Source organism: Erpetoichthys calabaricus, chromosome 18 (genome assembly GCF_900747795.2).
Source record: "Erpetoichthys calabaricus chromosome 18, fErpCal1.3, whole genome shotgun sequence".
NCBI lineage: Eukaryota > Metazoa > Chordata > Cladistia > Polypteriformes > Polypteridae > Erpetoichthys > Erpetoichthys calabaricus.
The window spans coordinates 82,430,236-82,446,921 of NC_041411.2; the positions used below are offsets into that span (position 1 = coordinate 82,430,236).

General features: G+C 47.0%; 1 protein-coding gene across 2 annotated transcripts; it reads left to right on the forward strand.

The window, feature by feature from the left end:
• Window positions 1-5,893: 5,893 nt before the first annotated feature.
• c18h3orf14 (chromosome 18 C3orf14 homolog) lies at window positions 5,894-15,573 on the forward strand. Of its 2 annotated transcripts, none has more exons than XM_051921203.1 (5): window positions 5,894-6,130; window positions 7,876-7,992; window positions 9,953-10,073; window positions 12,315-12,389; window positions 13,816-15,572. In XM_051921203.1, exons 2-5 carry the CDS (start codon window positions 7,940-7,942, stop codon window positions 14,002-14,004), a joined length of 438 nt encoding a protein of 145 aa, XP_051777163.1. In that variant the 5' UTR covers window positions 5,894-6,130; window positions 7,876-7,939; the 3' UTR covers window positions 14,005-15,572. The 2 variants fall into 2 exon arrangements, with proteins under 2 accessions (XP_051777163.1, XP_051777164.1); XM_051921204.1 differs by having other exon boundaries at window positions 5,896-6,130; window positions 7,876-7,996; window positions 13,816-15,573.
• The last annotated feature ends 1,113 nt before the right edge of the window (window positions 15,574-16,686 follow it).

Genomic DNA, 16,686 nt, shown 5'->3' on the forward strand with positions numbered 1-16,686 from the left:
TAACGTCATGCTGCAAACTAAATCAATCCATCAATAAAAACACTAAGGGGGCCTCAGCTCTGCCACGTCCCTCAAGTCTTGTAGTCTGGCGTACCCAGCGACTCAATCCAAGCCAATCGTTTCAAATGTCAAAAACGAGCACAACGGGTCTGCCAGAAGGATGGGGTGACTTTCAGGGGTCTGAGGGGCATGAAAATGGCCGCCCCTCCTCGGTGGCATCACTCGGAGCAGAGATCTGGACTACAACATCAAGCGCAAGAACCAAGAGTTGGGGGATGTGGTGGTCATGAAGTGGGTGACCATGGCCGAGCCTAAGACCACAACGCGAAACTGCAGTGGTGGGCTGGATGCCAGGAGAAAGCCCATCTTCTGGACTGCACAGAGCCCTCCAGCCGCCGTACCACCTGCACTTGAGATGAGGACCCTCACCTCTCCGGCACTTGGATGGGAGACCACCTCAGAAAAGCTTGGGCTGCTGCTGGAAGAGGTGTAGGTGAAGCCAGCAGGTGGCACTTATCCTGTGCTGTGTGTGTGGATCCCAAAGCCCCCCCCCCCCCCCCCCCCAGTGCAATGATTGGGGGGATATGGGGTGGCACTGTGCTGTAAAAATGGTGACCCCCCTTCAGATGAGACATAAAACTGAGGTCCTGACTCTGGTCATAAAAGCCCTCCGGGCATCCTTCATACTGGGGGGGGAATCTTGAAGTCCACCACGGCCTGGTCATTCTGACCCCTCATCACCCCCTGTCTCTAATTGTCCATCTCTCTCACTGTGGTGGGCGTCACATCATCCAGGTGGGTGCTGCACATTAGCGGTGGTTGAAATGCCCCCCCCAAGTAAGGCACTTTGAGTAGTAAATAAAGCACAACATAAATGTAAAGTTTGGTGGTGGGGGGGGTAATGGCAGTGAAGGGTCCTGTTAATGGACTTTTCAGCCCCATCTTGTTGAAGACCCCTTTGTATTCTAGCATGACTGAGCCCCCTGTGGTCCATAAAGACAATGGAGGGACTCGAGTGGTCCGACCCTGCTGGACATCTTTGTGATGAATTGGAAGGCCAGTCGTTTGTCACCTCACAGACTAGCGGGGGCTGCTAAGGGGGGGGGGGGGCACTCCATATTCTTGTAATGGGATATCCAGTAAGCTGATAGGGGTGTGCTGGTCAGGTGTCCACAAACTTCTGGCCCACTTTAAATATTCACTCCGTGTTTGACGAGCCCCCCCGCTCTGTCTGCGCCGGCCACGATCTCCTGAGGGACAACTGCAATTCAGCGGGTCAGCGGCTGAGGGGCTCCAGTACAGCTTGAGGGGGTGTTCAAGTGACAGGGTCTGGTGATGTCAGGGAGGTACGATAAGTAAAGTCATGTTTGACCAGACAGCCCCCTTTTACTGGGACTGTCCCAAAACTGTATCACCTGGCAGCGCCCAAGAAATTCTTTACTGATCAATAAAGAAAACAAAAAATGACGAAGGCCAAATAAAAAGAAAAGCGAGCAGCGGAACCCAACAGCAATAATGAAACTACAGAACAACACACAACTCGACAGGCGGTGGGCTTATTAAACGTACGGCCGCAGTGACGCTGACCACCTTCACTGGACCGCCACTCATCTGAAAGGTCACGCGTGACGGTGGCATCTTCTGGGACAGGACACTGCTCTGTCTCTGAGGACCCCGCTGGAGATGCCCGTCTATCACTTGAAGAACATCCCGGTTGTCCAGTTGGACGAGAAGCCAAAGCCCACCCAGCTGAAGAAGAAAAAGAAAGAAAGTTTCTAAGATGGCCGCCTTACAGCCCACACCTAAACCTCATCGTCGTGGTCAGATCTGAAATGAGCCCACTGTGGTGACCACAAGAATAAACGTTAAACACTCAACTATGAATTAAACTGCTGCTTCTTCTTGTTCCTCTTTTTCCACTTTAGCCTTCTCCATGCAGCTCCCCCCAGGCGCCCCCTTTTCCTTCAGATGTTCCTTTACTTAACCCACCTCCTCCCTCCCTCACTGGACTTCCACTCCCATCATTCATTTTGCCCACATCTTCCTCGTCTCTCCTCATCTCATGTCCTCGCCACTTCAGCCTCCTTTCCGAGTTGTCTCTCCCACTTTTGTGGTCTCTCTGATGGTCTCATTTCCTATTCTGCCCTCCCTTGTAACTCCACACACATCCATCTCCACTTTTTCATTTCTGCTTCGTCCAACTTCTCCTGCTCTCACTTTACTAGCCATGTCTCAGCTCCACCTGTCACTGCTGGCCTTGCCTTCTTCTTCTTCCTCTTCATCTTTTCTCGTCTCTATGTGGGGCCGAGTTCTTGACCACCCTTCTTGCCTGTTGAACCTTTGTTCTTCGGATTGTCCTCCTCTGCCCTGGCATTCCATTCCCCTGCGGGACTTCAAGTCCTGCTGACCATTTTTGATGAACACGCCCATTGGTTTGTTCTTCATCATAAGGGTGTCAATTCCTGCACCAAATAGGGTCGTAATGGCCATATTTAGACTTCCCTAATGCTGCTGACTCAGACACCGCATCTGACAGTGGGGGGTTTTGGATATAGGAGGCCAAGAATGGGGGGTGTGGGTGGGGGTACCCAAAAAGCTCAAATTTCTTGAAACACCACTTGACTCAAGTGGCTGGATGTCTGGTTATACACGTCAGGATTTCCACACACCGGTGAGTCAGGAGACGCCACACTAAACCAGCTGAAGGGATCTCAAAGCGCTCAGAAGGAATTCTGACAAACACAAAGCAAACAGCAGCAACATGGCACGATGGGCTCTGCCCAAGAGAGTCCAGCTGCAGGCGAGACAGTCTGAGGCCTCGGACAGATTCAGCGACCGGAGACATTCTGAGGGCCGTAAGATGAAGCGTCTCCTTTACTCCGCCCACTTTCCAGGAGCCACTCCTTTGATTCGCCGGTGTGCTGACGCCTACATTACACGCCCCTCAGGTCCATTTCAATTCCTATTGGTTCCTGCGCTCTAACCTGTGGACTCGCTAGTTTAGATGCCTGTGTACTCAACATTTGATTAAACTCCTAAACGATCGAAGTCTCTCAGTTCTGCACCCGAAGCAAAACCACACAACGGATGTGCCCTTTGTATCCATTAGAGGGAACGAAACGAAATTCAATCACAAACGAGTTATACGTTGTGTTGTCACGAACACAGAATCAAAATTCAAGGCGATTTTGACTAAAAGTTAATTAAAAAAATAGTTCTAACTGAAGTTTTGTAGTAAAAGTGTAAGTTTAAAAAGTATTTGTATGTTAATTTCAAAGCCAAACAGAATGAAAACGTATAACAGAGTGAATACCTCTAACGCAACATGAAACATAATTTACTTTCAATTTATTACGTTTTACTATTTTTAAATATGGTTAATTACTCGCTATAATGTAAAATAGTTAGGTCCGTTATGCATATGTAACAATTTCCATGAAAGTAACAATCTGTTTAAATTGTACATCCGCTTCCCCATACGTGGATCTGCAAAGTGGCTAGCGGGTAGTGCCCACCCAGGGGTTGGCAAGCAAGGGGGCAGAGTCCCCTAGTGTGTGTGTTACATATATATATATACATACATATATACAGTTAGGTCCATAAATATTTGGACAGAGACAACTGTTTTCTCATTTTGGTTCTGTACATTACCACAATGAATTTGAAATGAAACAACTCCGATGCAGTTGAAGTGCAGACTTTCAGCTTTAATTCAGTGGGGTGAACAAAACGACTGCATAAAAATGTGAGGCAACTAAAGCATTTTGTGAACACAATCCCTTCATTTCAGGGGCTCAAAAGTAATTGGACAGTTGACTCAAAGGCTATTTCATGGGCAGGTGTGGTCAAGTCCGTCGTTATGTCATTATCAATTAAGCAGATAAAAGGCCTGGAGTTGATTTGAGGTGTGGTGCTTGCATGTGGAAGATTTTGCTGTGAACAGACAACATGCGGCCAAAGGAGCTCTCCATGCAGGTGACAGAAGCCATTCTTAAGCTGCGAAAACAGAAAAAACCCATCTGAGAAATTGCTCCAATATTACGAGTGGCAAAATCTACAGTTTGGTCCATCCTGAGAAAGAAAGCAAGCACTGGTGAACTCAGCAACGCAAAAAGACCTGGACGTCCACGGAAGACAACAGTGGTGGATGATCGCAGAATCATTTCCATGGTGAAGAGAAACCCCTTCACAACAGCCAACCAAGTGCACAACACTCTCCAGGGGGTAGGCGAGCGTCTCGATATCCAAGTCTACCATAAACAGAAGATGGCATGAAAGTAAATCCAGAGGGTGCACTGCAAGGTGCAAGCCACTCATAAGCCTCAAGAATAGAAAGGCTAGATTGGACTTTGCTAAAGAACATTTAAAAAAGCCAGCACAGTTCTGGAGAAACATTCTTTGGACAGATGAAACCAAGATGAACCTCTACCAGAATGATGGCAAGAAAAAAGGATGGAGAAGGCGTGAAACAGCTCATTATCCAAAGCATAGCAGATCATCTGTAAAACACGGTGAAGGGAGGCAGTGTGATGGCTGCCAGTGGCACTGGGACACTCGTGTTTATTGATGATGTGACACAGGACAGAAGCAGCCGAATGAATTCTGAGGTGTTCAGAGACATACTGTCTGCTCAAATCCAGCTAAATACAGCAGTCACATTGATTCATGATACAGATGGACAATGACCCAAAACATACAGCCAAAGCAACCCAGGAGTTTATTAAAGCAAAGAAGTGGAAAATTCTGGAATGGCCAAGTCAGTCACCTGATCTTAACCCAACTGAGCAGGCATTTCACTTGTTGAAGACTAAACTTCAGACAGAAAGGCCCACAAACAAACAGCAACTGAAAGTAAAGGCCTGGCAGAGCATTAAAAAGGAGGAAACCCAACATCTGGTGATGTCCAGGAGTTCAAGACTTCAGGCTGTCATTGCCAGCAAAGGGTTCTCAACCAAGTATTAGAGATGAACATTTGATTTCCAGTTATTTAATTTGTCAAATTACTTTTGAGCCCCTGAAATGAAGGGATTGTGTTCACAAAATGCTTTAGTTGCCTCACATTTTTATGCAGTCATTTTGTTCACCTCACTGAATTAAAGCTGAAAGTCTGCACTTCAACTGCATCGGAGTTGTTTCATTTCAAATTCATTGTGGTGATGTACAGAACCAAAATGAGAAAACAGTTGTCTCTGTCCAAATATTTATGGACCTAACTAACCTATGTATATGTGTATATGAGAGAGAGAGAACGTAACTCTTTTGTGTGAAAAAATACATCCATCTTCTAGGTAAAGCAACACGCCACATTAGAAGTGTCCATTTCGTAAATTCTTTACCTGTCCAGTTCGTTACTGCCGAGGTAAAGATGAACGTCTTCGTGTTTCGGGCCTCACGATGTCTGAAGTGCTCAGGTCTGTCAGAGGCCACGACTGTCTTGACCGCTGGTGGCCCCTTGTCGCTCTGCCGGCTGTCTTGTCACCACATACTGAGCCCGCAGCCCCCCCTCCCCTCTCCCAGTCCTTCCATCCTCTGAGCCCACTTTACCCCACGCCCTCTGTCATTCCCAGACGCTGTTTTCTGTGATGTTTCTCGCCATCCACGTATCTATTGTACGTTACACGACTTGCTGCTCTTAATGTGCTGCTTTTACCAGTTTGGCTTTGACGTTACACGCTGGTTTTTCCCCCACCACTCTTCGGTTCAAGCCCCTAAATCCATATGTGGGTGCAACATTCGTTTTTCCAAACACTGGATTTAACAAGACCCTTTTTATGGGCATCATCCCAGGTAAAATAAAAGCTCCAGGTTTCTTCTTTTTCTAACGTTTATTTCCGACATCGACTCCTCGGCGGCACTTCCTTCGACTGCGGGCTGCTTGACGAAGTTTTTTGTCTCGCGAGTCAACCACTCCGCTCTGTTGCCATGGGGACGGCGTAACTGCGCTCCGCTCGGCCCTCCCACCCGGGAGCTGCTGGGTCGCTGAATGTTTTCTCGCGAAAGAAAAAAAAATCTTGTCCTCATTTTATTTCCAGGGGCTCGTCTTGTGCGTCATAGCAGCTTCCAGAAAGTGCTGCAAAGGTTTGTCGCGCTGCTTCACGCGGTAACCGAGGCGGATTGACACGATCTACAGGTAAGACATCCGCGGGCACTTCCTCACAGACACAGAGCGCCAGCACAGGTTGGTGTTTTGAGGCTTATCGATGTGCAGTAGCCAAGGCCACCCATTCACCGCACGCCTCTTTACGGTTTAAGTGTCGCCTCTCACTGTTCCATAAGCTTGGCGTTCGCGCGTTTTCAAAGAGCTTTGCTGACATCTCCTCTTACTTTCGGTCGGCTGTCTCGTTAGGAGAAGATCAAACTGGGCGAAGTACCCAGGCGCCCGCCCCCGTAGCAACGACAGGACCTTACTGGGGACTCCCGAGCGCCTATCATTCATATGAAGAGCCGCCGTAATGCAGGCCTGGGCCGAAGTTCGGAAGTTTTCGGCAAGCAAGCGCCACCTAGCGTTTCAATATTGGAATATTCTCGAAACCATCATTTATGGAGTGCAGTTTGTGTCGAAACGAAATAAATTAAATGGCAATTATGTAATAAGCGTTCATGTGAATAACCGCCTTGAGCCAGACAGGCGAGTAGATAGATGGACAGAACCTTAATTTGTCTAAGAGAGAAGCTTAGCTTTTACAGAAGCTTTTTAAACAAATAGGTAGAAACACAGAGACACCCCAGAAAGACTAAAGGGAAAGAAAACTGCTGACTTGGCGGTCCGAGTGAGGCGCCATACAGGCCTAAGGGTATAAAGTGAAAGTCCTTTGTGTAATGGCACACACCATTATGGTCATTCTCAGTTCCACTGCTACCTCCAGGGGGTCCAGAGTGCGTCCCACAACGGAGTTTAACTTTAATTGGGTTGTTGATTCGGTGGGCGTCTCTTGAGGTGCTACCAGCCCAGCACACCACACTGGCCATTACTGACTTGGAGAAGATGTCGGAGAAGGACGTCACTGGCCCCATTAAAGGTACGCAGACTGGGGGGGGGGATACTCGCTCTGTCCCTTCTTCTCTAGTTCTGCTGTGTTAGAGGACCAGTCCAATGGATGTGGACCCCCAAGTGTTATGCCCCTTATCAATACACCCCATAAGTGCAAAATCATCTGGAAAATTCTGCCAGTGACCTGACCTGCTGTTGTATTTACAGTCGGAGGTGTAAAGAGCAAAGCAGGCAGGCCTGTCGCTTGTGCTGCTCACCTCCTTTCTATCACATATTATCATATCCATCCAATCCATCCATTTATCAACCCGCTGAATCCGAACACAGGGTCACGGGGGTCTGCTGGAGCCAATCCCAGCCAACACAGGGCACAAGGCAGGAACCAATCCTGGGCAGGGTGCCAACCCACCGCAGGACACACACACAAACACACCCACACACTAGGGCCAATTTAGAATCGCCAGTCCACCTAACCTGCATGTCTTTGGACTGTGGGAGGAAACCCACGCAGACACGGGGAGAACATGCAAACTCCACGCAGGGAAGACCCGGGAAGCGAACCCAGGTCTCCTTATTGTGAGGCGGCAGCAGCGCTACCCACTGCACCACCATGCTGCCCTTATCATATACAGTATATATATATATATATAATATACATACAGTATATAAGAGTGATATTCAATTTTATTCTGTATACACCATATAAGAGCAAGTGATTAAATTGTGAATAAAGGACTGATGCCATTCTGAAAGGTCCCCACAGCCCCCTGAGCCCTTGGATTGTCCCACCTCAAGTTGTGCACTGCAGGCGTACTTTGAATTTCCTGTTGACGTGAAGTTTGTTGTTTGGGAATCCGACTTTGCTTTTGTTGTCTCTCTTTCAGTTGTCATATCCAGCCAAGTAAATATTCAAACTCACAGAAGGAGACACGTTCCTCACGCAGGAACATGGAATCCTTCTTGAGCCGGGAGGTCGAGCTGTGCAAGAAACACAAGGACATGTAAGTTTCCCTCCCTTCTTCCTTGTATTGTATTCCTGGGTTCTTACATTTTTAGGCTGCGTCTACACTGCTGTGTTTTTCTTTAAATTACTTTCACTTTTCATTTTTCATCCACATCTCTCCAGCGATTTCAACCTCTGACAATGAAAACGCCTTTCAGATTCGTACGTCTCTGAAAACGCAGGCTCAGCACAGCAGCTCAACAAAACGAAACGACCAGAGTGGAGCAGATGAGATTATTGATCTCGACTTTCAGGGAGCATTTAATGAGGTGCCACATGAGCGGGTGGGCATCAAGCTAAAAGAGGTGGCAGTTCAGGGGGTGGAATTGGCTCAGACACAGGAAGCAGAGGGTGATGGGGTGAGGAACCCTAATAGAATTGGCTGACGTTCAGAGTGGTGACCAGCAGGGGGCAGTGCTGAGGCCGCTGCTATTTTTAATATATAAATGATTTAGATAGGAATATAAGGAACAAGCTGGTGAAGTCTGCAGATGACACCAAGGTAGGTGGATTGGCAGATAATTTAGAATCTGTTGTATCATCACAGAAGAACTTGGACAGCAGACAGGCTTGGGCAGATTTGTGGCAGATGAAATTTAATGTCAGTAAACTTAAAGAATTACACATAGGAAGTAAAAATGTGAGGTTTGAATACACAATGGGGGGGTCTGAAAATCGAGAGTCCACCTTATGAGAAGGATTTAGGAGTCATAGTGGACTCAACACGATCAACCCATCAGTGTTCAGAAGCCATTAAGAAGGCTAACAGAATGTCAGGTTATATAGCGCCTTGATGTGTGGAGTACAAGTCCATGGAGGGTCTGCTCAGGCTTTATAACACACTGGTGAGGCCTCCTCTGGAGTCCTGGGTGCAGTTTTGGTCTCCATAAAGACAGAACAGCACAAGAGAAAGTCCTGAGAAGAGCGACGAGGTGGATTGAGGGCTACAGGGCGAGGAGTGATGAGGGAAGATTAAAAGAGCTGAGCCTTTACAGGTGATGAAGAGGAGACCTGAGTGAAGTGTTTAAAACAATGAAGGGAATTAGTGCAGTGGACTGAGACGGTGACTTTAAAATGAGTTCATGGAGAACATGTGGACACAGCTGGAAACTTGTGAAGGGGAAATTTCACACAGAGAACCACAGACCCTTGGAATAAGCGACCAAGTAGTGTGGTGGACAGGAGGACTTTAGGGACCTTCAGAACTCGACTTGATGTTAATAAGTGGAGAGGACTGGCGAGCCTCGTCCAGAGTGTTCTGATGTTCTACTCAGGATGGAGCAATTGCAGGCTAAGGGCGGTGCTCAAGGGCCCACCGGATTAGAGCCACCACTCCACCCAACTGGGGGGGGGGGTCCTGAATTCTTTCTAAATATGTTGCAGCACAAAAATCTTTTTAAGGATCTGAATTTTGCGTAAACTTCCCGTGATTGAATATTGATGCTGTGTTGTATGGCCTTACCGGGAAGCCTGGAAGAGCAGGGGACCGAGAGAAGGACAATCCATTCCCCGGCACATGACAGGGTGGTCCCCCTGAGTTGCGTCGGGGCCACGGGTTTGGGGCTTTAAGATCTGCAGCACTTCTGCCAGAAGTTAATCAACAGGCCCCTGGAGCGTTTCCTGGTGCAGTATAAATAAAGGAGGCCGCCTCACTCCAGTAGACGAGACAGAGTCGGGTGGCAGAGGACAGAGCTTGGGGGAGAGGAGTGGAGGCGGCAGAAGAGAAGAAAAGGAAGGAAAAGAAGTAAAACGGACTGAGTTAGTGTGCGGATTTATGCATTGTATTGTGTAAATAAGGGAGAGGAGAATAAACGTGTGTGTGTTTTGGACATCGTGTGTCCTCGGTGTCTGTCTGTAGCCGGGCTGGTCTTCTACAATTCTCCGATTATTCTAAACACATCAAACCGTTTTAATTTGGACATTTTGCAGTAACCCGTGTGTGTGCTTTGATTTCCCAGACTTGATAAAAGAGCAGCTCTGCTACGTCAGATGGAAAGCCACAAGAAAAATCAGAATGAGGAAAATCAGCAGAAAATGACGTCTGAAGCGTCCCATGCGAGGAACTTGGCCCTCCTCAAGGTACGCACTTTTATTTCTTTATTTTTATATTTTTCGTCTCGCTGGCCCAGCACATTAGCAGAGGGGGCTTGACTCTCCTCAAGTCTACGATTATCTCCTCTCGTCTTAGTGATGATGAGCTGCAGGTGCTTCAGTCGGCACCATTCAAAGGCCTTCACTGGTGCACTGCATTCGTCTCTCCTGCCCACCAATGATAACACCTGACTATGGCCGGCCGTGTGATCACTGAAAGGGTGTAAAGTCTAAAGGTGTACAGGACAGACAGACGGACAGAAATGGAGCTGGAACTGCTGGGCTCTTCAGGACCACGTCAGACACCCAGTTCTCAAGCCTCACCATACTGTGCTCTACCAGTTAAGTAGTCCGATATCCTGGACCCCGTGGTAGAATCAGCCCCCCCACTGACCAGAACTTCACCCCTACTGCTGAGGCGTCAAAAAAAAAGAAAAGAATCCCCTCACCCTGCTGCCCTGCCCAAGGACAGCCTCGTCCACCCCGTGGGGTCCTGGAGAGGGTCAAGTGACAGGAATATGGAGGGTAAGGCATACAAAGACGTATTCTAGCATGCCTGTGGGGGTCTCTCTTAAAAACGGGGCGTCCGATGTCTTGGCCACTTGTCACACACACAGGTAAGCTCTGCCCATCCGTTCTCACACTCCCTTAATCCAGCACAGGCTGCTGAGACGAGCGCCCATCCTGGTGAGCCCAGAACCAACCCACCCGCCTTGTTTTCACTCATTTTGTTCATAAAATCGGCTCAGATGCTGCTGTGTGTGTGCGTGTCGGGATTTTCCTCTCATTTGTTTGTGTAATCTGTGGAGTCTAAAAAAAAAATAACAGAAAATGAATTTTCTCAGCAGAGGGAGATCTTGAAAACCTGATGCGCTGTGTGTGTGCACCGAAGTCTCCAGTGCTCATTTAACACTAAATTATCACGTCGAATCAGAGCAGATTGTCACGCAGACTGTCAATGGCAGATGGAGAATCACTTTACCTCGCTCGTACGGTAAATACATTTAGTGATTCATGTAAATGAACGTGTGCAGTTTTTGAACGCTTAATCTGGGGGTGAAATCCCCCCCCCAGGGTTTAACAGAACTGCTGCCTTATTGTGTCCCAGCCCTGGAATCCTCACCCAGTCCCTATCTGTGCCGAGTCAGCAGGTTTTCCCCAGTTTGTCAGCTTGGTTGTCCTCCCACACCATCAGGACGTGCACTTTGGGATCCTTGAGTGGCCCTCTGTGGGAGTCCTGTGATGGACGTGCACTCCGTCCAGATTTGGGACCTGTGCTGCACCTGGTGCTACTGAGATAGGCTCCGCCCGCCGTGACCCTAAACAGGTTTAAACAGGTTTGAAAATCCGTCAGTGGAGTACGTAAGCTTATGTGTTTCAGCTCGGACACAAATTTGAGTAAATACGCCCAAAATTAGGAAGGCAAACACTTGAATTCTGAAGACTGTAAAGGATCGAGATTGCGGCTGAGCTCACCACACCCGTAGAGTCCTTATGTGCGGACCCCCTCTGTCAGGCAGCACGTTACTGACTGCCAGACAAAGGGCCGAGATTGTGATACTGTGGAAAGGTAGTGGGTGCAACTGGAGACCACCTACCTGCGTACAGTTCAACTGGTGACCACCTACTTGTGTACAGTTCAACTGGAGACCACCTACTTGTGTACAGTTCAACTGGAGACCACCTACTTGTGTACAGTTCAACTGGTGACCACCTACCTGTGTACAGTTCAACTGGTGACCACCTACCTGCGTACAGTTCAACTGGTGACCACCTACTTGTGTACAGTTCAACTGGAGACCACCTACTTGTGTACAGTTCAACTGGTGACCACCTACCTGCGTACAGTTCAACTGGTGACCACCTACTTGTGTACAGTTCAACTGGTGACCACCTACCTGCGTACAGTTCAACTGGAGACCACCTACTTGTGTACAGTTCAACTGGAGACCACCTACCTGCGTACAGTTCAACTGGTGACCACCTACTTGTGTACAGTTCAACTGGAGACCACCTACCTGCGTACAGTTCAACTGGTGACCACCTACTTGTGTACAGTTCAACTGGAGACCACCTACCTGCGTACAGTTCAACTGGTGACCACCTACCTGCGTACAGTTCAACTGGTGACCACCTACCTGCGTACAGTTCAACTGGAGACCACCTACCTGCGTACAGTTCAACTGGATTGAGCCTCTTTATTTATTTTTTTTGTTTCCTCCCCAACAGGATCTGCAGATGTTAGAAGAGCGACTCCATCAGAACATAATCGCCCCACCGCCCCCTCATTTTATCAGCTTGAAGGTGGGTTTAAAATGTTTAGTTTTAAAACATTTTTTTTTTCCTCTCCAAAAGTGCTCTGGTCACCAAGGTAGAAGGAAGACCAAGAAAACACAGAAGCCTTTCAGGGTCCTGAGGCTGGAGGTGTGAAGCAGAGAGTGCCGCCAAGGAGCTAGTTTGAAAAATGAATTGTGGCCTCCATCCATTTGCAAATGTTTCACAGTCGGGGGTCCTGGGGGTTCACAGCCTGGCCCACCAGCTTTATTGGACAAATAGCAGGATGACACACTCATGCAAATGTGAATACAGTAAAACCTTGGAGTGCAAGTGTTTTTAATAAATTAACTTGATAAACGAGCGAGGTCTTGCAATACAAGTAGTACGCATACACTTAGTCCGCCGAGCGTCACATGGGGATTGTGGGTAATCGTCTCCCATGCTCGTTCTCACTCATATAGTCAACATCTGTATGAGCGGATACTGCTTACTATAGCATTGTGACCACATGTGTCTGCTGTGACGTGCGAGTCCCTGTCTTGCACCCCAAAACACGAAGCTGAGTGCCCTGCATTTCTAATGTTCCTTGCATCACCCATCGATGTCAGGCACTTACAGCACGGCCACAATCGTTTCTGATTCACTTTTACGGCAAACTGCTACAGCGCTAGGAGCCTGCGGTTGCTGTGGGACGCTCTTCCATGTGTCGTCCTGTTGGGTGGAATCCCAAAAGAGTTTAGAAACCTTACAGTGTGTAAAGCATTTTTTACAATTTTGTGTCCAAGTGTAGCGACTCTTCAGGCAAAAGCAGCTGTCATTGGAGAGGCTCCTTGATAAAGTCGCAAAAAAAAAAGAGGAAGAGTCCAGTAAGCCAACAGACAGACAGCCGGGATTCCGTTAGTTAGTTAGATTGAAAGTCGTCCTACATAGTAACCCTCCTCCTCCTCTCCTCTCTCTCGTCTTCCTCACACCAGCCACCATTCTTTTCAAAGGTAAAGTGCAGGTTAATTTGTTTTACGTATTTTTACTTTATATTTTGTATTAAATCATTTTTATATAAATATCTGTGGATTGCGAAACGAATCATCTGAGTTTCCATTATTTCTTATGGAGAAATTCGCTTCTGATATACGAGTGCTTTGGATTACAAGTACATTTCCAGAACGAATTACACTCACAAACCGAGGTTCCACTGTAATAATTTCATAATTCACTTCCTGCTCCCAAACTGCTACAATTGGTGGCGCCCCCTGTTGGACTCATTTTTTCATTTAGGAGTTAATCCCGCCATATGCTCCATTGCTCCATCATCACCACAAGGCTATTTGCATTGTGGGGCGGCCAGACAGATTATTAGCATATAAAGCATGGAGACTGGAGTTATGTCTCGGAGCTAGAATCATAGACCAAGTTCTGATACGCTAATTATTATTATTTTCATTTCTGTTTTTAGGCCAAGTACATGAAATCGGTGGAGGAGAGCCTTCCGCAGCAGGAACAGTCTCTTTCGGATAAAGCAGAGTCACCAAGCGAAAGCAAAGAAGGAGGTGGAAAGCCAAAGTCGAGACGCTCTTCTCCGCGTAAATCGAAAACCTCATCACACGGACGACCTCCTTCTGCACGCAACTGTGATACCTTATAGTTAATGACCACCTGTAGGCATAAAGTGAAAGGTGACGGCTGTGAACTGGTCCCGAGTCCTCGGGTGTTTCTGCTCATTCAAAATCAGACGACCTCATCCAGGCAACCCAGCCAGAGTTGATCAGTCGGACCACTGGACCTCCCTCATTGTTCTGTGCCATCACTGATCATCCTCATTGCCTTCTCCTTTGTAAGCTCAACCACATCCAACTGGGTCAGAACTTTACAACCAGGGGGTGCCCATCTCTGTTAGCTCAAGGCAAGCGTTACCTCCTCCAGGGTATAGCGAGTTCTGTCATGGTCGCCTTTTTAGTCGAGGCTGAGAAGATGACCATCTCCGGACAGAGGGTTTCTATGGCACTGCGTTACCCAGATGTACACTCGGCTGAGGTGAGGCGGCCTGCTGCTGATCTCGGCTGTCAGATGAGCCGTTCTCCGGCCCTGAACAAGGAGGAGATCTTCTTCGGGTAGAACTGCTAACGTTCTAAAGAATGGTGGATGCCAATTGATTTTGTGTTTCAACTTGTTTGATAGAACAGTGTGATCAATGAGGGTACTGAAATTTTGTGACCATGTCTTTTAAAATAATTCATATGTTCCTGCAAGGTGCAGCAAGTATCACATGTCAATCATTGATTTGGTGAAATGATACTCTGGTAGTCAGCTGCAGATCAAAAAAAAAATGGCTTTATGAACTCAGTTAACGTTCATCGAAATTAATCACAAAATATGCAAGTAGTTTGGTTTTCAGAATGCTTGGCTTCAGCTACGAAGGTGATTTTATTATACATACACCAGTAACGGCGCTCTGCACGTTATACCCTTGACGTGAGCGTTCCTAGTTTTCCTCCTCTTTCTCTGTATGTTTATCATTCGTTTGCTTAGAGGTCGATGCACTTGTTCCTTCCTGAGCAGCTCTTCTTCTCTCCACCCTAGCGGCCCGCTTCTTCTCTTCTTTCGTCGGCATCTTTTTGCGTTGACACTGATGAAGTCAGTGTTTGTGTTGCAATTACTTTGTACATTTTCTTTAATTTTTTACTTAAGCTGGCACTTAAGTCTTCAATCTGCCTCAAGAATGATTTAAGCTATGAAGAGGTAGGGGAAGTGACGGCAAAGGTGGTAGGGATGAGAACGGCACCCATACGCATGTGCCACCCTGCTGGCCACTGTCGAGTGTTGATTCTACAATAAAATAAAAAGAGGGAATAACCTTGGAGGTCAATCATCGCCCCGAAAGTGGATAGTAGACGTCATATAGTGTATGTGTACCACATTTCACGTCAATCGGTCATACGGTTTACGAGTTACAGGTGATTTAAAATCCTGGACAGACAAACGAACAGCCATGGTAGCGTATTATATACAGTATAAAGAAAGATAGATAGACAAGGTACTATAGAACAGATAGATGTGAAAGGCACTATACAAAAGAGACGGGAAGCCGTGTGTGTGTCACAGTTATCTAGAAACTGAAAGGTGCTATGCTGTGTTACATTGCTAAAGACATTCATGGTGGGACGCTCACAGAGGGCTACCACAGCAGTGCTGGCCATTAGAGCTTTGTACACAGTAGGTGGGTCACATTCTGTAAGTTGATTTGTGTTTGGTGTTAAATAAAACACATTTTGTTCATCATGGTGGCCACGTAGTGTCAGTATGCTGCATGTTGGCTGGACATGTGTAAGTAAGAACTTCACTGGTCTCTGTGCGTGTGACAGTACTTTGACTAATACTGTTACATGCATAAATAAAAAGAAAACTATATAAAATGAATAGATGGTAAGTGTAAGGCACTATATCTCATTCATTTTTTAGGGTGAATCACTTTCACCAGCGTAACAAAACCTAAATAACAATAGGAAACCCTTTATAGAAATTGAGAGAATAAAGCAGATCTCCTATACACCGTATATACAGTATTATGATGATGCACTCCGAGGGTGGTGCCAGTTCAGGTATCTCCACATATTATTAAAGTACGGTAGCTGTGCTACTCGTCTAAGATGGCTTGAAATCAAAGTAAACCTCAGGAGAACAAGAAACACCCATCAGTCATATGGCCCTATACTTCTGTGGTGGTCAGCTACAAAAGGTTCTGTTATTTAACACATCTAAATGTCAATACCAGGAGATAAATATTTATCATTTGATCGTAAATCAAAATACCGTGAGTGTATAGCAAAAAACAAATAATTTGGCCCTTGCCGTTGTAATACTTTCAAAGGCCGCCATATAACCCAGCAGCCCGAGAGACGATGAAGTTTGTGCGCGCAGCTTCTTAACCGCGGTGTACAAATACGTCTTCTAAAGCGCAAGAGCGCCCTCTGGTGTTTTCATTTCATTTCAAGTTTAAGCATTTTTTTTTGTTTGTTTTAAGGTGGTCTGCACCCGACAAACCGTTTGTAAAACCTAAACAAAATCACTTCTGCAGGTGTGCGGTAAGTGTCAAAAAGACTTGGGCTTCTGGAAGACAAACCCAAGCAGCACGTGCCGCGAGTAGCCGACACCTACCTCCCCGCTGCGGTATATTGCGTTACTTTTCTTATTCACTGTCGTCCCGCGTTATTAAGAAGTTTTCCTGAGCCTCGGGTGGTTGCGAGGCTCTCGCTTTAACACAGCATTTAAATCTCTATGGCTGTAGTTTGTCGGAGGGGGACCACCGGTTACAGTTACCAAGCCCATA

Bases quoted from the DNA above. Each gene is read 5' to 3' on its own strand.
- c18h3orf14 (XM_051921203.1), top strand. From the start codon at position 7,940: ATGGAATCCTTCTTGAGCCGGGAGGTCGAGCTGTGCAAGAAACACAAG. The intron at 10,074-12,314 runs GTACGCACTTTT...CCTCCCCAACAG, and splicing joins GGAACTTGGCCCTCCTCAAG to GATCTGCAGATGTTAGAAGA. The intron at 12,390-13,815 runs GTGGGTTTAAAA...TTCTGTTTTTAG, and splicing joins CTCATTTTATCAGCTTGAAG to GCCAAGTACATGAAATCGGT.